General features: G+C 38.6%; 1 protein-coding gene across 1 annotated transcript in view; it reads right to left on the bottom strand.

The window, feature by feature from the left end:
- Window positions 1–362: 362 nt before the first annotated feature.
- Window positions 363–22,286, bottom strand: part of LOC137031640 (endoplasmic reticulum magnesium-transporting P-type ATPase-like) — a 35,859-nt gene continuing 13,935 nt past the window's right edge. Inside the window, exons 12-29 of the mRNA XM_067402744.1 lie at window positions 21,834–22,007; window positions 21,104–21,206; window positions 19,057–19,202; window positions 18,729–18,886; window positions 17,777–17,888; window positions 17,608–17,702; window positions 17,514–17,516; window positions 17,323–17,422; window positions 16,095–16,203; window positions 14,650–14,830; window positions 14,459–14,536; window positions 13,789–13,874; window positions 4,489–4,570; window positions 4,133–4,293; window positions 2,924–3,021; window positions 2,643–2,736; window positions 2,259–2,429; window positions 363–1,394 (exon numbers count right to left, since the gene is read on the bottom strand). Coding sequence (XP_067258845.1) covers window positions 1,322–1,394; window positions 2,259–2,429; window positions 2,643–2,736; window positions 2,924–3,021; window positions 4,133–4,293; window positions 4,489–4,570; window positions 13,789–13,874; window positions 14,459–14,536; window positions 14,650–14,830; window positions 16,095–16,203; window positions 17,323–17,422; window positions 17,514–17,516; window positions 17,608–17,702; window positions 17,777–17,888; window positions 18,729–18,886; window positions 19,057–19,202; window positions 21,104–21,206; window positions 21,834–22,007 — 2,024 coding nt within the window. The 3' untranslated portion in view covers window positions 363–1,321. The remainder of the gene's footprint in view (window positions 1,395–2,258; window positions 2,430–2,642; window positions 2,737–2,923; window positions 3,022–4,132; window positions 4,294–4,488; window positions 4,571–13,788; window positions 13,875–14,458; window positions 14,537–14,649; window positions 14,831–16,094; window positions 16,204–17,322; window positions 17,423–17,513; window positions 17,517–17,607; window positions 17,703–17,776; window positions 17,889–18,728; window positions 18,887–19,056; window positions 19,203–21,103; window positions 21,207–21,833; window positions 22,008–22,286) is intronic.

Here is a 22,286-nt window from a genome sequence, read left to right as displayed (position 1 = left end):
GCTTGGATTTGGTAACTGAATACACTTTAATCAACACTAGAACACATTAATTATTCCCAAAGTATATAACAAGCTCAAATGATATATGGGGCATAAATGGTCACTTGAATAAGCTGGTGTGATCATGTGATCTACCTGACTTGTGACCTGTGTTCAAATGCAAACAAAATGGACATGGACTGTAAATGGGCATTTTTAAATCTAGCCACAAATACAGCAAAGCACAGCAGTGGTAATCACATGCAAAGTGCGTATTCACTTAGTCTATGAATTTAAAAATATAAATACACTTGTATTCAAAGCATCATCTTCCAAAATGACAGTAACTGCAGATGAGTTGCTTAGCAACCTTTGGCCTCGACGAGAGGAAATTGTAGTCACCACTAAATGATCACAGGTACACACATACATTGAGGTGAGCAAATTCAAATAGCGGGTGGTATTCCTTAGATGAATTAAGAGTTTGTTAACCTTCGTTTTATCAGTGAAAGATTAATGAGGACGGAGGAAGCTTGTGCCGTAGGTAGAGGAAGCTGATAAGGGAGTTTTATGGCGAATCAGCGACTTTCATTGTTTTAACGGAGACAACAAAGGGGAGATGGGTGCAAAGAGATATATTATACACTCACTAATACACATGCAGAGATCTTCCCTTGTGTGCAGAACCATAAAGCTGCTTATATACACTCACATCTTTCCCTATATTCAGACAGCAGTAAAGTGTGTTCATGTAGTTCACACACGCACATAGAATGACAAGTCAATTACTCTCAAATCTGCTGACCCAGCATCTCATAAATGACATTTTATTAAAAGCACTTACCATCTGTTCACTGGGCGATATATACTGGGCAATATATACTGGGCATATACTGTACTGGGGTTTTTATGATAACATCAAATTTCAGTCCAGGCATGACAGTTCCTTTTGAAAGCATGAAAAGAATTGTGTTTCTGAAAGAGATATGCTGTATCATGTATATGTTAATATTGAAAAGTATAATACTAATCAAAAGTTGTGCCTGATTGAACTACAAAAATAAGTAACACAAAAATAAATGTAGTTAAAGCCTGATTATAATGCAATCAAGAAAATCAGAAAGGTGGTTGGGGAGTTACTATGCAATAAACTGATATAACTTCATGTTGGTCAAGGGCCATTAATGTCTACAGAATGCAGAGAGTCTCTTTTAGGGGTTGCTGATGTTGTTGTCATTGCAGTACTGCCACCTAGAGGCCAACACTGTATTTTATTTCATTCCAAAGCTTAGTGTCAATACTAAAGGATGCCTAAGTTTTTGACATGTTTTTGACAGATGTGTCAAAAAGGGGAGTTCATGCCGAGTTTGGTGTCAAATTGAAGCTTCTGTCGTTTCTGGTATCTCACCCTCATCCTGTAGCAAACAATCACAGACCCACAGACATTTAACATGTATGACACAGAATAAAAATCAAAAAATGGTAATTTCTAATACATTTAAATAACAACTTATTTATAATAAATTAATTGCTTAAAATTAGAGTTAATTGTAAAATTAAAAGTTAAAACATGCATGATACATAAGAATAATTATGCATTTTATATGTATTTTCAATAACCAATTGGTACATTTAAAATTAATAAACATGACCACACTATATTATGCTATTGTGTCATTATTTAATCTATAATAATTTTAAAAAATGCATATTCACTAACTGTGGTATTTTTTTAAGGGGGAAAAAAAATATTCAGCAAAGCAGCATTAAATTGATCAATAGTGGCATTAAAGAAATTTATAATGTTGTGAAATATATATTTATTTTTAAATGCTGTTCTTTTGACCCTCAAAAAATATTTATTCCAGTTTCCACAAAAATATTATGCTGTTTTCAACATTAATATCAATAAGAAATATTTCTTGAGCATCATATTAGAATGATTTCTGAAGGATCATCTGAATGAAGACTAGAGTAATGATACTGAAAACAGCTTTGCATCACAGGAATAAATTACATTTTAAAATATATTAAAATATAAAACAGTTATTTAAAACATTACATTCTTTTCTTTTTGAAAAATACAGCATTGAGGAGATTTAGAGACATCTTCCAAGAACAAAAAAAATCATACCAATCCCAAACGGTAGTTTAAATTCATATTTTATAATTATGTGAACTAAACTAGACAGCATTACATACTGTTTGCTAATGACTTACTGAAACTTTTTTAAGTTATAAAGTGTAACAATTATATTCTATTGTTGTGGTTGCTTTACCTGATCTCATGCAGTTTGATGCCTTCATTGATAAAGACCAGCGGAATCAGCCAGAGGATTCCTAACATCCAGGTTACCATGGGAATATCGGAGATATAGAACGTATGGTGGAGGTCCGGATCATGCCACAGGAAGCGGGACGCCATCGCTAAAGAAGCATTAAGAACCGGCCTGTGAGGGAAACATGTCCAGACAGCCTGGTATTTAACTGAACATGCCATAATTTCAATGCAGACAAATTCATTGAACGTGCTATCAAATTTTATGTAACTGCAAACAAAAGTAATAGAATTATGATTCTGAAGTTATTCATTATGCTTTAATGTTCATCTACATGTACGGTACATGAAATGTATAAATATGTAATGATAAAAAGCTACTAACACAATGCAGATGACGGCACACCAGCAGCGGTTGCTCAGCGGACTCTGTTTCCACATGGGAGCTGAGCGATGCACATGACTGATGGATGTACACACTTAACACACACACAAGAAACACCAGGTTGATACTCAGACACATCTTCACTTTCAGCATGCTAAATGATTCATCTTTAAAACATGATTCTGCAAACTTGATGTGGTTAAAAGAACAGTTCATCCAAAAATGAAAACATTAGAAGAAAGAGGATCTTTTTTGAATAGCACTAAGGAATTGTCACTGACTGGCATTGAGCAGCACAAGGAAGGCGATGACTTTCTGAGCCAGAGAGAGACCATCAGAATGCCTGCCGTACCAATCTGGAGACCACACTGTTGAATTCCTAAAAGCAAACACACATAAACATCACAAAACAGAATTACTTTTAGCATTACATATTATTTAAATATCTCAGCAATACAACAAGAGTGAATTTGCTCCATTTATATGCTATGTGATTTTTGTGAACCGTTTGTGAAACAGCATGCATTGTGTAGTATGCTATATTGTTGTCACATGACCTCATGATCTCCAAAAGTGTCAGAATATGCCTACTTCCATACTATAAAGGTGAAAAATGGATGTAGTACATTCGAATTTCATTCATACTACACACATTCATACTATATAGAATAGTAAGTGAGCTGAATAGTATCTACGAATTCATAGTATTCATAAAACAGCAGGAAAAAAAAAATACTCGGATGACCTACTACTTCCAGTGATATTCTGGAGTGCGCATTCGATACTTTACAGTAGTGAAGGGATGCAACTGATACCATAGGTCACATGACATCTGAATTTCATTCATCCTACACACATTTATACTATATAGAACATACTTTTTTTTTAACGGTTGTGAAGTAAGTTTCAAACCAAATGTAGCACCTACTATACAGTATGTGATTTCGAATGCAGCGAAGGTCACCATGATCACAGTGCATTCTGGGACATAGTGTATATCATAGATATATAGATGCCTCATTAAGCCATCCGTCATATTGGAATGGTCAAATCCAGTCTGTAAACACTCAAAAGCAAGCTGACTGTGCATCTGCAACCTAGTTATTCACATGTATGAATATCTTTATCTGCAATAGACATAAGAAGATGATTTTTAGATTATCATTAATGTGATATGTCGGCATATGGATATTGCATATTGAGTTATACATAAAAACACAAACCAGCACATTCTCATCTCTGAAAGGTTACCCCATTTTGTCAGGAATTTATAGCTTGTGGTTTTTATATCCATAAATTCTTTGATTTGTTAGTGTGAGTGATGAACAGCATCATGCTGACGTTTCAAGATGGCGGACACGTCAACATGTCTGGAGAGACTGAATGTGGCATCTAAGTATGCATATCTATGGTGTATACTGCAGAAATACAGTAGAAAGAGTAGTGTTGTATGTTAGAACGCTATTACACAGTCTACATGCATCACATACATTTCCACATACATGAGAAGTGCTGCTGGGTGACAAAGGTCTTCTTCTTGGTGGTTAATATCAAGGCAGAAGCTGTGCAGCAGGAGGCCAAAGCATGAGAGGAAAGTGCAGACGGTGAGACCAAACTTCACCAGGAAACACAGCACAAACAACCGCAATGTCTGTGGAGTAATACACAAAACTACTGCACATCACTTTAGCTGATCAATTATTCAACATAAATAAGTGTTATGTTTATCAAAACAATTTATCGATCTCAATAAGCAGAAAATTATCTTTCAAGCCAATGAAAGATTAATTAAAATGTTCAGAAAACACATGACATACCTCCTTTTAAAACCTTCCCCTTTCTTTACCTTTTTTGGTAGGAATCTGAGATTTTTCCCCGTTGGAACTTTCATGATGGAATTGTCAGATGGCTTTCCCAGGAGGGACACACTGGAAAGAGAAATGAATAAGTAAAAAAAAAAAAAAGAGTAAATCATAATAAAATAATGCCTCTAAAAATTATTTAGCCTATATATGTGTGGCGGGGCGGTGTAATTTTGAGACACAAGCCCAAGGTTTTGTTCACTAATAATGAAGTCCGACTACGCCACCCTAAGGATTAACCCCAGGGAAAATACTCAAACCACCCAAATTGGGGAATATAGCACACAGGTTCGGTTCCCTCAAAATGAGGCCAGAGACATGAGTATAAAAAAATACAAAAATGTTTATTAATACAAAAGTTAATTAAAATACAAAACAATGAATCACAGAAAAATACACGAAACCCCACTTCAAACACAAGAACACAAATTACAAAAAGAAAAAGATATCAAACAAAACCAACTTGAGGTAGTATGTATTTGTGTATGTATATGTAAAACAAAGACGGAGTAATACCAGCAGGGGCTGAGGTTCCCAACGGCTGGGATCAATGTAGAGTTTGGTTTCACAAGAGCACACTTCCACGCGCACACACACCCGTGCACTCTAATCACACTATCAAACACTCAAGGTGTACACCGCACACGATGAAGGAGAACCACCACCACAAGGAGGAAGATCAAACCACCCGTGGGACCCCAGCTCCTGCAATAAATCAGAAAGAAAATAAATAACTATAAAAACAAACTGGGCAGAAATGGCAATATAATCATCAATGCAGCAACTCCTCACATAAGTGGTATCAACAAACAGAAGTGAGGAGAAGCAACAATGTAACCAGAAAATCAGATAGTTAATCACCTGAAATTGTTACAAACACCAACTTCTATACAGTAGATCACCACACGATTTGAATTGCATTCATAGATTAAACATGCACATATCGACAGATTGTAGTTTCACAAAAAAAAAAAGAAAAATCAAAGCAATACCATCAAACAAATGTCCACAAACTTAAAGAAAAAGAAAAAGGTTAACTGATTTAACCATGATAACTAATAATAAAATAAACCAAAACGTGAAGCAGGGCACTAGAAAGGCACGTAACAGAATCAAACCAGCAGTCCCCTTTAATAAACTTTGATGACTTCGTCGGCGCGGCTGTATGGACCGCCGCTCTGTTAACAGCGCGAAGACAGCAGCAAGTGCTCACGGCAGCAAACAATCACGGCATAAACGATCACGGCAGCAAACAATCACAACATAGAACGAGAGGGAGAATCCATCAGGATATCACGCCGAATAGAATGCTTCATAGGCATGGGCTTGTCACCGTCATACCCACCGCTAACACCATGGGGTACAGGAAGTCATGTATACTAAATTACACCAAAAAAAATGTTAAATATACTATACTCACTTTATACTAACCACGCAACGAGCTATTAACATTGCATACCTGAGAGGCAAACAGTCATCAAAACCCACTAAGCAGCACAAAAAGGGCAGCAGCACCAGAATATAGAAACTGCACTCTAATTAAATAAACAGTTTTCAGATTATGCACGCCAACAATGTCTAAGTCACCATATTAAAACACAGCACACTTACCCACAGCCACCGTCAACACAGCCAAAACAAGAGAGGAAAACGGACGTGACGCATCCCAGGTAACAGCCAATCGGCCTTTAAATAGGAGGTACTATTCACTGATAGGCAAACACTGCTGTCAATCACCTAATCCTGTTACATTCCATCCCCAGTTTCTGCAACGTCGTCCCGACGGTGAATCAAACAAAATCCCACCTAGGAACTCAGTTCCAAGGCCGGAACAGGGTACCAGCTGTACTACTCACTATACTGGCCACTGAACCTGCCCCCACTGTTCGAGGGAGGTGGTGCAAATTAGAGTGCTGACCTGCCGTCCTCCTCCCAGTCCTTCTTACCGTAACCTCACCTACCTCTAATGAGTTGGAAGGCAATACAACTGGCTGTGAGCCCACCTCAACCTCTGTTACCCTAGGGGTTTCCACAGCTTGCCGGACACCAGAGGTCTGAGGAAGAGAAGGACCAATGTCCTGTAGCCTCGTCCTACCTCCAAGTTGTGGTGTCTCTGGCACTAAGACAAACAAATCCTCCTCATCATCATACCCCTCTTCCGGAGGCTGCAAAGACTCAGCCACCGGACTATCAGGCAACCCAGTAGGCAGATCCTGACAGATCTGGGCCTTCAGCAAGGACCGGTGCACATGCTTTACTTTTCCCAAATCCATGGTAGGAGCAATGGTATATACTGCCCCACCTTCCTTGGGTGCTCTCATGATCTGGTACACCACTGAACTCCACAGGTCTTGGATTTTACATCTACCCCTCACACTATGATCACGGAGGTATACCAATTGACCCTCCTTCAGTGGTGCTCCCTTACCTGCTGGTCATGCCGAGCCTTTCGCCGATCGGCTGCAGCACCCAAACGTTCACGAGCACTCTCAAACGCAACTTGCAACCGATCCTGCTGCTCCAGAATCCACCTATTAACGCTGCCGGCCAACGGCTCTTGGACTCTGCCCAGCAAGAAGTCAACCGGAAGTCTGGGTTCCTGCCCGAACATTAAAAAATACGGGGATTCCCCCGTTGTCTGATGGGGAGTGGTGTTATATGCAAAGAGTACTTGTGGGAGGCAAAGTGGCCAATCACCCTTTTGGAAAGCGGCAAAGTGCGCAACAGATCATGCAACGTTCTATTGAAACGTTCGCACTGACCGTTTCCGGCCGGGTGATATGGGGTCGTACGTGACTTCTCGACTCCATACAAACTGCAAAGCTGTTGAAGTAGGACGGATTCAAAATTCCGACCTTGGTCGGAGTGAATACGACCCGGCACACCGAATTTACAAAACCACTCTACCACAAGAACCTGAGCTACAGTCTCTGCCCGTTGGTCTCTAGTGGGTACTGCCAAGGTGTATTTTGTAAAAACATCGGTCATAACTAACACGTTTTCAAGGCCAGACCTTGAGGGCTCTAACACTGTGAAATCCAAGGCCAAAATTTCATTTGGCCGAGCAGCCAACAAATGTCCCATGAAACTACCAGGTGCAGAGGGACGCCTTTGGCACACTGGCACCGCTCACACTCCTGGCACCAGCGGGTAATGTCTGCAGACATGCCAGGCCAATAGCACCGCTGCCGCACTAGCTGAAATGTGCGTTCTACCCCCTGATGCCCATGCTGTTGGTGAAGCTGGATCAAGACATCCTGTTTCATGGCTGCAGGCAATAATACCTGGAAGATTTCCTCTCCACCATCTGAGCGCAATACACGCCGATAGAGCACTCCATCAGTCTCCACTAGGCGGTCCCATTGACGGAGCAGAATAACTGCCAATCTGGAGAGTTTCTTACGCTCTTCAGGAGTTGGGGGCAACTTGCGCCTCCAAAAAACCAACAACTCACCTATGACTGAGTCTGCTACCTGCTGAGCACTCATGTCACTAATTGAAGTACAAGGAAATGAGGTAACCTGATTGACCGAGGTCACCAATCCACCTTGGGCAGCTTGCTGCAATGCCACTGGAACAGCCACAGCAGGACAAAACTCATGTACCACCCCTGTACCTGAAAAGTTTTGACGCGACAAGGCATCCGCATTGCGGTTGCTTCTCCCTGACCTATATTTGATCTCAAAATCAAATGATGCCAATTGGGAAGCCCAACGCTGCTCCATGGCACCCAACTTTGCAGAAGTCAGGTAGCTGAGGGGGTTGTTGTCAGTAAAAACCACACATTTATGGCCCAGCAAGTATTCCCTAAATTTTTCAGTCATGGCCCACTTGAGCGCCAAAAACTCCAGTTTCATTGAACTGTAATTGGATGTATTGCGCTCAGTGGGCCTAAGACTGCGGCTACCATAAGCTATAGGGCGTACTTTACCTTGTTGCTCCTGTGAGAGGACTGCCCCTAGTCCTCCATGACTGGCATCTACCTCTAAAATAAAAGGTAGCGAAAAGTCAGCATAAGCAAGCACTGGAGCTGTGGTTAACTTACCTTTCAACCCCTCAAAGCTACACTGACATTCCGCTGACCAGGCTTCAGCAAACTCCTGAACACCCTGCTTCGGCCGCTTGGGATTTGCTAGCTGAGCCACCAACCTATGAAGAGGGGCAGCCAACTTGGCAAACCCCTCCACAAACCGTCGGTAGTAGCTAGCAAATCCCAAAAATGAGCGCAACTCCGCAACACTGGTGGGACAACGCCATTGTGCAACCGCCTCCACCTTCCCTGGATCAGTGGAAACTCCATCTGAAGAGATGACATGCCCCAAATAATGCACTTCCCTTTTGAAAAAGCACACTTCGATAATTTGGCCTTCAACCCTTCACTTTGCAAGCGGCTCAGGACTACCTCCATCCGGGCAAGATGTTGATCTACCGAGGAGGAAAAGACAACAATATCATCAAGATAAAGGAGGAGGGACTGGCACTGCTGATCCCCAAACAACCGTTCCATCAATCGTTGGAAGGTGCTTGGGGCATTGCACAGCCCAAAGGGCATCCTATTCCACTCAAAGAGGCCAAACGGGGTGCAAAAGCAGTTTTAGATTTGTCCCCCTCAGCTACAGGTACCTGATTGTACCCGCTGGCCAGGTCCATGGTAGAAAACCAACGGGCCCCAGCCAGCGAGTCCAGAGTCTCCTCTATACGTGGTAGAGGGAACGCATCCTTCCTAGTCTTTGAATTTAAGCGACGGTAGTCCACGCACATGCGCAGACTACCGTCCTTCTTTGACCAGAACAATGGGCGACGCATAGGGACTGCAGCTCTCTCTAATTACCTGAGTTTCCAACAATTGATTGATATGTGCCTTGACCACCTCATACTCGGATGGAGGAATACGCCTGAACCGCTGCCTAACAGGGATGTCATCCAACAAGGGGATCTCATGGGATATCAAATTTGTGCATCCCAAATCCCCATCGTTTGCAGAGAACACAGGCACATACTTCTCCAGTAGTGCCCTGACCTTACCCTGTTCTTCTTCTGACAACACAGATAAGTCTAACATGGCTATCTGTTCTTGCACAGTAGGGGAAACCTGCACAAACTGTGTACTACCTTAGCTGTAACGGTCTTAACTTCTGCGACCTCCGGGGGCAAACTAATCACATCAACCTTATTCACAGTGCCAATAACAGTGCTAGCGTACAATACCACATCTACAGTACCCACATTAACTACTGGCACATAAACTGTACCACCGTCCACCCTTAAGAGAGCAGGAGAGGCTAGCAAACCTGCCGGTAGACCAGAAACTGGTGGCTCAAACAGTACTGTACCACTCGAATATTGCACTGAACAGGTTGCAGCAACCAATTTCATGGTGCCACCCAAGATGCGCCACGCCCGACGTCCCCGCACTCTAACTCGCCCTCCGCCATCTGAAACTGGCTGAACGTCAACCTGGTGGCAATGCTGTAAGGCCTGAAAAACAAAATTAGGGGCCTGTGATACCACTGGTAAGTCAAAGAGAGCTGTGCCATGCTGGCCAAAGAGCTCCCGGTAGCAGCGGCTCAGGATGTTCATACCTAACACCCCAGGAACTTCTGCACACACACCACCGGGAGGATCTCTGACCACCAGTATGCCGCAGCCTGAAATTACTCGCCCACAGAGTTCCACATCTAATTCCAAATAACCAACATAAGGAATTGAAAGACCGTTTGCAGCTCGAAGTTGTAACCAATGACACGATCTAAGCTGTTCCTGACCCCACGACCCAAAATTTGTCACAAACCAACTCTCAGTAATGGTGGACACCATAGAACCAGTGTCCACCAGGCAAGGTATCTGAGCCCCACCCATAGATACAACAAGCTGTGGACAAGTAGACATAAGGCGTGACATAAAATCAAAATCAGTTACAGTTTTAGAGCCTATCCTTTTCCCAACCAAATTGTGGCCCTGCAACTCGGTGGAACTAGTTTTCCGACGGCTGCGCGGATGACTGTCCACCCTTCATTACGGCAGAATTCACCCGGGCTGATGGTGAAGCTGATCTCCGCTCCCCATCGCAATCTCTGGCCCAATGGCCAGGTTGCTGACACCTTCTGCAAATTTAGTTAGCCTTAAATGGTCTGTAACGTGACTGAGAATTTTGAAGCTGAGCCATACTTTGGGTTAACTGATTTAATTGTTGTTGCTGCTTTCTGAGCATGTCCCGTAGTTCACTCATTTCTGACGTTACTGAACCACTACTACTATTAACATGCTGATGTCCCTGTACCCCATATTGGATGCCATAAGCGGATGGAACAGACTGGCTCCGACCACGTACCCCCCAGGCATACCCTCTCTTTCCCAACGAAGAGCTTCGCTGCGAATGTCAAACAATGTAGCAGTAGGTTGACGACGCACAAATTGCTTAAGTTCACGCCGAAGAGCACAATCGTTAACATACTCAACAAACTGATCTCTTAATAACACTTCGGCGTTAGGCATGCCGTGAGGTGACTGACTTTTAACCTTTTCCAGGAGACTCATCAGGGCCAGGGAGAACTCCACCAGCGTCTCCCCATCCTGTTGTCTTCTGGAAAAGAACGACTCCTGAAGTGCTACATAAGACTTTGTACAACCGTACAATTCACGCAATACCTGAATAATTTGATCTGGATCCTCCCTCTCGTTCCTCGATCGATAACGAATTTCTTCCTCGCCTCTCCTTCCAGATGATCAAACAAGAAAAATGCCTGATCAGCTGTAGACAGATGGCGAAGCCGCATACAGGCCTGAGCCTCCTCCACCCACTCATTGATGCCAATGCCCGACCGACCGCTAAACTTTGGGCACTTGCGATCCCGAGGAATGAAAACAAACCGCTCCGCTGTCGATGCACCAGCACCAATAAGTGGGGGATTTTCAGCCACAGGAATAGCAACATTAGATGGACCTGGCTGCGCAACAGACACTGGCTCTTGCCGCAGCCTTTCATTATCAGCTTTCAGTTGAGCTACCAAATCTCTTAACTCACGCAATTCGTCCTCCATATCTGCAACTGCACACGCAAAGAGGGACTGCTGTTGTCTGGTTCCTACCAGAAGAGAGAGAAAGAGAGAGAGAGAGAAAAAAAAAAAAAAGCAAATATACAAACAAAACCCACGTCTCTGGACTACACAAGAGGGGATCCTGCCGACTACGCCAGAATGTGGCGGGGCGGTGTAATTTTGAGACACAAGCCCAAGGTTTTGTTCACTAATAATGAAGTCCGACTACGCCACCCTAAGGATTAACCCCAGGGAAAATACTCAAACCACCCAAATTGGGGAATATAGCACACAGGTTCGGTTCCCTCAAAATGAGGCCAGAGACATGAGTATAAAAAAATACAAAAATGTTTATTAATACAAAAGTTAATTAAAATACAAAACAATGAATCACAGAAAAATACACGAAACCCCACTTCAAACACAAGAACACAAATTACAAAAAGAAAAAGATATCAAACAAAACCAACTTGAGGTAGTATGTATTTGTGTATGTATATGTAAAACAAAGACGGAGTAATACCAGCAGGGGCTGAGGTTCCCAACGGCTGGGATCAATGTAGAGTTTGGTTTCACAAGAGCACACTTCCACGCGCACACACACCCGTGCACTCTAATCACACTATCAAACACTCAAGGTGTACACCGCACACGATGAAGGAGAACCACCACCACAAGGAGGAAGATCAAACCACCCGTGGGACCCCAGCTCCTGCAATAAATCAGAAAGAAAATAAATAACTATAAAAACAAACTGGGCAGAAATGGCAATATAATCATCAATGCAGCAACTCCTCACATAAGTGGTATCAACAAACAGAAGTGAGGAGAAGCAACAATGTAACCAGAAAATCAGATAGTTAATCACCTGAAATTGTTACAAACACCAACTTCTATACAGTAGATCACCACACGATTTGAATTGCATTCATAGATTAAACATGCACATATCGACAGATTGTAGTTTCACAAAAAAAAAGAAAAATCAAAGCAATACCATCAAACAAATGTCCACAAACTTAAAGAAAAAGAAAAAGGTTAACTGATTTAACCATGATAACTAATAATAAAATAAACCAAAACGTGAAGCAGGGCACTAGAAAGGCACGTAACAGAATCAAACCAGCAGTCCCCTTTAATAAACTTTGATGACTTCGTCGGCGCGGCTGTATGGACCGCCGCTCTGTTAACAGCGCGAAGACAGCAGCAAGTGCTCACGGCAGCAAACAATCACGGCATAAACGATCACGGCAGCAAACAATCACAACATAGAACGAGAGGGAGAATCCATCAGGATATCACGCCGAATAGAATGCTTCATAGGCATGGGCTTGTCACCGTCATACCCACCGCTAACACCATGGGGTACAGGAAGTCATGTATACTAAATTACACCAAAAAAAATGTTAAATATACTATACTCACTTTATACTAACCACGCAACGAGCTATTAACATTGCATACCTGAGAGGCAAACAGTCATCAAAACCCACTAAGCAGCACAAAAAGGGCAGCAGCACCAGAATATAGAAACTGCACTCTAATTAAATAAACAGTTTTCAGATTATGCACGCCAACAATGTCTAAGTCACCATATTAAAACACAGCACACTTACCCACAGCCACCGTCAACACAGCCAAAACAAGAGAGGAAAACGGACGTGACGCATCCCAGGTAACAGCCAATCGGCCTTTAAATAGGAGGTACTATTCACTGATAGGCAAACACTGCTGTCAATCACCTAATCCTGTTACATATGAAACATATGGGACTATGGAAGCTTAAAGGTAATTGCAAATTTTTATCTTACAATTCTGGCATTTTATATATCGCAATTCTCAAAAAAAAAAAAAAAAAAAAAAACTGAACTGTGAAATATAAACTCTCTTTTCGGAACTGAACTTTATAACTCACATTTCTGACGTTATTTCTCACAATTGCAAGTTTATATCGTGCAATTCTGACTGTATAACTCGCAACTGCGAGATGTAAAAAAAGTCAGAATTGCAAGATATTCTGTGGCGGAAACAAGCTTCCATATGGGAAAGTTACATTACATGTTTATATTCAAGAATTTTATCTAACATTCGTGATTGGAGCAGGTGAAATCTTAAAAATCAAAGATGCTTTTGACCGACCACAAATATGAAAGTTTAGGGGCCATTTTATCATTTATTACTGATTTTCTTTGGTCACTTTGCATGAGTATTTGAAAGTGTGTTATTGTTTAGAACATTCGTTCATACCTGAGTAAGGGAAAATAGAAACAGGACAGAAAGAGGACATCACTTGTGCCCAGTGGAGGAGGAAGTTGACACACACATGCCAAAATCTGTGGAAATAAACAAACACACAGCGGCTTACTCAGCTCCGCCTGTCAAACCCTGAGCTTAAGATGTAAATCATGAGTGTGTTACTCATTACTTCTGACAGAAATAGCAAAGTCAAAGAAAAGAAGTGCATGTGGGACAAAGCAAAATTGTCCAATGTTATGGAGTCCTAGATGTGCCTCCTAACATGAGGGAATCAATTCATTCTTAACTAAAAATACAATACTAATTTTAAATGATTAACTTAAAAATATAAACTATATATATATATATATATACACACATTTTATATTACTTAATAAGATACATTTTATATAAAAGTGCAACTGGTGTGATGTGTTAATGTAGTTATACTTAATTGCAAATATTGTGTCATATTATTATGTCATATATTATTTAAATTGTCCTAGACTCTGTCTCCGATGCATTTGCCTTCACTAGCAGTCATCTGTTTTTTGGCAGAAGGATGTGCCTTAATTTATTAGATTATTTTTATTTATTTACAGAATTAGATTTTGTGTCACATTTTAAGAACTTTTTTTATCTTTAATCATTTTTATGAGGCACTCCTAGTCCTCTCTTATACCTGAATGAGAACAAGGGACAGCTGACACTGGAGCAAGAACAGAAAACACTTTCTGATGCCTGCCGTGGTGTGACGTGCCTGAAGAAAACAACATTATAAATTGCATCCACCACACTGATATATAAAAATGTATAATATATTATAAATTTTTCCGTGTACATGTGTAAGCGTTAATGTGCGTCCATATTTACCTGTTTGATGAGCCTGATGACTGTGTTGTTGTCTTTTTGGTTAAACTGTACTGTGCAGGCCAGCCCACAGATGGCGCTAGAGAGCTGCGATACACTCACAGAGTCTGAAGTGTTTAAAGTTTCATCAGCTGCATCAGAAGTGGACCAACAACATGTGGGAACCAGAGGATCTAAACCAATGCTGTAAATTAATAGATCAGAAACAATGGATAATATAATATAATATAATATAATATAATATAATATAATATAATATAATATAATATAATATAATATAATATAATATAATAAAAATATCTTGTATTTAAATACATAGAATAAATAAAACTGTATATAATACAATAATGCAGATAAAACGGCAAGTGATTCCACTTACAAAAGACTTGGCTATTAGTGAAACCAAGACTTGTGCAATTGTGACAACTTACCCCATATAGTACAACAACATGGCCTGCTAATAGGTCACAAAAGGTCAACAGGTGTTTAAAGGGATCATGGCATCTTGATATTTTGACATATAAGTGGTCTTTGTACCATTAAAACATTTTCATAGCTTAAAACATCCTTCACATTATAAACAAAACATTTATTTAATCAAGCTCCAAAAACATCTGATTTTGATATTGTGGGGTCTTTGACATCACACTGCCAAAACATTTGCATATGACTGCCCCCAGAGCAAGACATTGACGAATACTTATACATCATCGCACCATAGGCCCCGCCCACTGGCATTCATGCCGCTTAAAGGCTTTGTCTACATTGGATGTGAGGATTATATGTTTGTTCGGAGCATTTTGTTTTGTAATGAGGCACAGTGTAATGGAGAGTTTGCAAAGAAACTTTTGTTGAAGATGAAGCAGCCAACTGAATTAGATCTGACAACAGCTGCATCACAAACTGTAAGTGAATGACTTCTAATGTTTGTCTGTAAATTATGGTTTTATATGGATAATGTTTGCAAAACACTTACTCATGTGCAATAGCCAGTGGGTGTTGATACTGTTTCCTATGCAATAATCGTTAAAAATTATAATTTTTCTGCATATATATTTGGTTTTATTTGTTGTTTTTTTGTTAAAAAAAACTTTATTAACATTATAAGTGAATATTAAATATTAAAATAATAGAATAAAAACATGTCATGACCCCTTTAATGAACTGTATCTTTTTTTTGTGTGGACAGTATATGTGGAAATGTCTTTGGTAGCCAACATTTTAAGGTATGCCTACACAGAAATTGATGTTGAATATAAATCTGCCCTATGACATGGCAATTTAATGCAACAGTGTGTCACGCTGGCATTACAATGATTTGGGATTAGGATGTTCATTAAAATATTAGATTTAGTCATGCCATGTCATGTCATGAGCAAATCCATTCTTGGCTGGTTGTTGAGATGAAGGGAAATGAGAAGAGGTAAGTTGTAGGTTAGACGGATCACCTGATATCGCTTTGTAGGAAGATTTCATTGTTGTTGATGTTTTGACTGCTCCCGAGGCAGCACACGACCTCTCCATACTCCTGCATGATACACACCATCTCACATTCAGCTACACACACACACACACACACACACACACACACACACACACACACACACACACACACACACACACACACACACACACACACACAGTTTATAATGGCTGCTTTGTTGCTGGTGATAGATGATATAAATAATTTTGAGCAGTGTTGCCAGATCTCACTAGAAAAACAAACAGCTCTGACAAAACAGGCCTAAAACAAGCGACTGCAGTTTTTTTTCGGTTTTCTCTGGTATGTGTTTGTGTTTCAAGGATTGTTTCATTTAATTTATCTGATAAAGAGATATTTTTACACGTTGTATATTTTATTTATATATTTATTTACAACATTATGTAAATATGCATCAGTAGTGGACCAACAACACGTTTAACAGTTTGGGGTCAGGAAGATTTTTTTTATATTTTTGAAAGAAGTCTCTTCTGCTCACCAAGGCTGCATTTATATAATAAAAATACAGTAAAACAGTAATATTGTGAAATATTATTACAATTTAAAAGAACTGTTCTGTGTTTTAATATATTTTAAAATATAATTTATTCCTGTGATGGCAAAGATATATTTACTGCAGTCTTCAGTGTCACATGATCCTTCAGAAATTATACTAATATGCTTATTTGCTGCTCAAGAAACATTTCTTATTATTAGTGTTGAATAAATTTGTGCTGCTTCATATTTTTGTGGAAACCATGATACATTTTTCAGAATTCTTTGATGATTAGAAAGTTTAAATGAACAGCAGATTTGAAATATAAATCTAAAAAGATTATACATGTCTTTACTGTCAATTTTGACCAAATTAATGCATCAAAAATAAAAGTATAATTTCTTTAAAAAAAACGTACTGTTGAACAGTAGAGTATATAATATTCTTTAACAGTGATAAATACGGTTATTTTTCAATAAATGTTTGATCAAGGCATTTTTATAGGGTATTAAAATTAATTTAATTTTAATTTTATCAGTCACAATATTTGTCAATAAAATATGGATCATATGGGGAAAGACAACAAAATTTGTATTTATTTTAGTATTTCGATTTGTTGTCAATTCTATTTGGCTACATTTATTCAATAATAAAAAAAAAAAAAAATGTATGTTTGTGTGTGTATTTGTGTGTGTCTTACTCTGAGATGTGCAGTCTGTAAACAAAGGGACCAGCAATGGAACATTATCAATGTTCTCCAGATGTGGCCTCACATTCTCTATTCCTTTTGGAAGTTTGGCCTGGAAAAACAAAAATCAGGTTATCTCTATTTATGTCAAGGTGTGTGTGTGTGTGTGTGCGAATGGTTTGTCTATCAGTTTGGGATCCTACCTCCTGGTCTCAACAAAGAAAACAGCTTCTTAGAAGGTCTAAAAAATGCCTTTGTAGAAATCTTAAGTGTTAATACAGTATAAATGAGTGGCACCCTGTTTAAGTCCTCGATAAGACATGCCCCATCATGCTCCATGGCCCTTGACTCTGTCCTCTCTCTGACACCGTCTCTTAGCAGAATTTCCTCCTCTGAAATCAATGAACAGTACTGTTTAAAATTCAACAATTGGTCATAAACCAGCAAGAATGTCTCTGTCTCTCACCTTCCTCTGTCTCTGGCTCCTCCACGTTATCTGGGTCGAGAGGGAAGCTCTCTGATTGGAGGGAGATGTGACAGTTCCATCCTGTCTCCAGTCCCATTTTCTCAGCAAACACCTACTCATGGGATGATAATCAAATTAATATGTAAATAACATGAATTAAAACATTTGTACAGTCAATCATCCGATATTGTTTGAATAATGAAAATGTTAAACAGCAGCTGAGATGTAATCAACATGATTTAGACCTGCAAAAACATTCCTTATCCAATAATCATAATAACCTCACCAAAAGTCAACAAAGACTTTTTTTTTTTAATACACATTCCTGGAATCATAGTGCATGCTTTGTCATTGTACAATTGCATATAATTCTAAATATTTTTTTAAATATACATTCTTTTGAAATTTATATTTATCAAAGAATCCTGAAAAAAAAAAAAAAAAAATCATGTCACGATTTTCACATAATATAAAGCAGCACAATAATTTTCAACATTAATAATAACAAGAAATGTTTCTTGAGCAGCAAATCAGCATATTAGAATGATTACTGAAGGATCATGTGACACTGAAGAATGTATTAATGATGCTGAAGATTTAGCTTTGCATCACAGGAATAAATTATATTTTAAAATATATTATCATAGAAACAGTTATTTTAAATTGAAATAATATTTCACAATATTGCTGTTTTTTTGTTCAAATAAACACAGCCTTGGTGAGCAAATCTTACTGACCCCAAACTTTTGAATGGTAGTGTATGACATATTAATTTTAATTAAATTTATATTAAAAATTATTATGTTTTATCCAACGATAGAAACGTTCCTTTTCATCTGATCTGTTCAGGTTATTAATTAGCATTAACCGGGGAACAAAAATGTCTCTGGCTATTACTAATGTGGCAAAATGGCTATTACTAATGTGTGTTCGAGTGTTTATGTCTGCTGACCTTACTTCGAACTTCCTCTTCAATGGAAAAATAGACAAAACGAATGCAAGCACTGTCCAGCCCTGAGATAAGTCTGACCACATCAGGACGGGCTTGAAATTGTGATGACACCAGACCAAGAAAGATCTGCTGCCTGAGGGGTGTGATAGAGATGTCATCTACACACACACACACACACACACACACACACACACACACACACACACACACACACACACACACACACACACACACACACACACACACACACACACACATTTAACTTCCTGATAACTTTTCAATCACATACATGATCATATATTTTTACATAATTATAATCAGAAAATACCTGTAGTATCAGTATTGTGGTTGAAAGGCAGCTCCACACAGGTGTCATCTATTTCTGGGTCATGTGGTTGCAACAGTGGCTTAAAGGAAACAGCCACACACTGACCAGCCATACAAGAACGCTGATAAAAATCCACAACTTTTTTCCTGCACATATGCACACAGCACACAAAATTATATTTCAAATACATGCTGTTCTTGTTATCTTTCTAATAATCAAAGAATCCTGAAAAAAGTACCACAGTTTCTACAAAACTATTAAGCACAACTGTTTTCAACATTGAAAATAATAAGAAATGTTTCTTGAGCAGCAGATCAGCATATTAGAATGATTTCTGAAGGATCATGTGACACTGAAGACTGGAGTAATGATGCTGAAAATTCAGCTTTGATCACAGGAATAAATTACATTTTAAAATATATTCCGATAGAAACCAGTTATTTTAAATTCTAATAACATTTCACAATATTAATGTTTTTACTGACCCCAAACGTTTTTAGGGATTTAATTGCTATCAGTGTGAATGATTCAAGATTTGGGCATGTGATCTGAAAGCTGATGTTTTAATGATGGAGAAGTTAGTGAGATTCCCTAACAACTTTGTGTCCTTGAGCAAACCATTTAACCCAACAGTAGGTGTGCCAGCAGTAATTGTACTTGGACTCAGACTGCAATTGTGAATGAACTCAGATGCACTCGGGTGGACTTTTTTTTTCAAACTTCACATGTACTCTTACATTTTAGACTCATTTTTATGAGTACAGTTGAATCCATAGCAATGAGCATGAAAAATCCTTAAAGATTTGTTAAAACATGTTTGTTTTCATGCCAAGAGTTCAAAAGATAACATCCATTCAATTTTCTGAGAAAAAAAGGTCTGAAAATGTTTTTAATAGAAAAAAAAGAAAAAACATTTATGATTGTGGCGGCAATCTATAACACACGTAAATGTTGTTTTTATGTTTATTAGAGGCTGAATTCATATCAAATTCTGCCAAACTTCCCATACAACTTCTATATAGGATGTCTATTTCATAAATTGTATAAAACTGATGGAAATATATGGTTCAGATCACCTAAACGGAAATGGAGGCGCCTTTATATGGTCACCAATGGAGCTTGGATGTCATCTAGTGAAAAAGTGTGGTACTGCACCCAAACAAAATCTTACTGAAAGCTCATTTTTTGAGATATCAACCTGAAATTTGGAACACAACTTGTTCAGACTTTTGGCTTTGATTTTCTTGCAGTTTTAGAGTAAAACTTTTTTTTTTTGTAAAATATATATTTTATATAAAATATAAAATATTATATTTTTACATTTTACATTTTCATAAACGTAAAGTTCTATTTGTTTTTTTTCACTTACGTATATATGTATATAAGTATATGTCTATACTCCAAAGTATTCTTGAATTACAACCATTTAAGTTTGGATAGTGCATTTTCTTGTCTAAAAAAAAAAAAAAAATGGGGGTGACAGTTAATAGGTTAAAGCGTTAGTTCACCCAAAAAAGAAAATTTTCCCATGATTTACTCACCCTTAAGCCATCCTAGATGTATATGACTATCTTCTTTCAGACAAGCAGAAGTTATATTAAAAATATCCTGGCTCTTCCAAACTTTATAATGGTAGTGAATGGGGCTCAAGTTTTTTAAGGCCAAATAAGTGCATCCATCCATCATAAAAGTCTTCTGAGCCCCAATCACTACCATTATAAAACGTGGAAGAGCCAGGATATTTTATAATATAACTCTGATTGTTTTCTTCTGAAAGAAGATAGTCATATACACCTAGGATGGCTTAAGGGTGAGTAAATCATGGGATCATTTTCATTTTCGGGTGAACTAACCCTTTAATAAACATCTCCCACTCAAAATCAATTGGTTAAGGGCTTGGACTCGACAAGGTGGACTCGGACTCAACGCTTTAGATAAGGCGAAGAGAGCAGAAGGATGAAGCAGAACAAAGAGATGTGGTCACAGCAGGTGCTCTAACACTCACACATACAGAATTCACAGCATGAATCTACAATAGAAGTGAGACCTGTCAGAGTCGGTGAGGCGTTGAATATCCTCTCCATCCCAGAATTCAGTGCATGCACCCAAAATTACATCAGCTGAGCCATATGAGAATAACTGATGGTCTCCTTGGGAAAAGAATGACGTATTATACTCAGCGTAATATGTAAAATTCTCAACAGAATATTATTTTAATGTTGTCTTGGCAACTAACTGAAATAAAAAAACTGTAATACAATGGAATTAAAGCTAAATACAAATATTTTTTAATAATCATAATTATTATTTTTTTTTATTAAAAATGAAAAATGAAAATATAAAATGAAAGCTAATTCAAAATATATATATATATAAAAAATAGTATATAAATAACACTAAAACAACATACAGTATCAGTGCTTGTTTCATATGACTTATGCCGCACATGGTCTCTTTATCTAGCATAATAAGGTTTTATGAATTTATGAGAAATATTAAAGAAATATTTCATGACCATTTATCTATTTGGTAAACAGTCGTGCAAAGAGTGGGATAATGTAAAATCTACAGATTATCATAAAAAATAAAATAAATAAACCCCTTCCTTACATAATGCATTTTTTTTTTCATATACTATTTCTGTATACAGTTTAAACAATATGCTAGAATCCTGTTTCGAACATAGTAACCGCTTACTATTGGCTGTGCGTGTAGTAATGTCACAGGTAACATGCGTCCAAGGATGTTCATGCATGTATACATGTGCATATGCTCACCAGTTTGAGTGTGGTGCACCAGCAGTGCTATGAGATGTGAGAAAGGAAGCCGTCTCATTGACACAGAAGGTGGTGCAATGATCCCTGGGTCTCCAGGGCAGGAGATGGAGGGCAGGGTGTAGGCTGCCACACTCATTCTCTGTTCGAAAGGCTCCTTTGCAGAGGTGGAGAAGCCTGTAGATATGAACACACACTGTTATGACTACAATGCAGTTTTGCTGGAGATATTAAAGATTTCAGGTTATAAGACTCTGATGGAACAGCAACCACAATACTACCATGATGTTTTTGGAATAACCTTGCAATACTAAATAAATACCATAATATTACAATGTCAGATCAAAATATACCATGGTATTGAAATGAATCATGGTATTTAGACTACCTTTCAAAAGCTTAGGGTCATTGTTTTTGTAATAAGTCTCTGAAAAATACAGTAAAAAAAGAACCCCA

This window comes from Chanodichthys erythropterus, chromosome 12 (assembly GCF_024489055.1).
Source record: "Chanodichthys erythropterus isolate Z2021 chromosome 12, ASM2448905v1, whole genome shotgun sequence".
Lineage (NCBI taxonomy): Eukaryota > Metazoa > Chordata > Actinopteri > Cypriniformes > Xenocyprididae > Chanodichthys > Chanodichthys erythropterus.
This window is presented reverse-complemented; position numbering and strand designations above follow the sequence as displayed.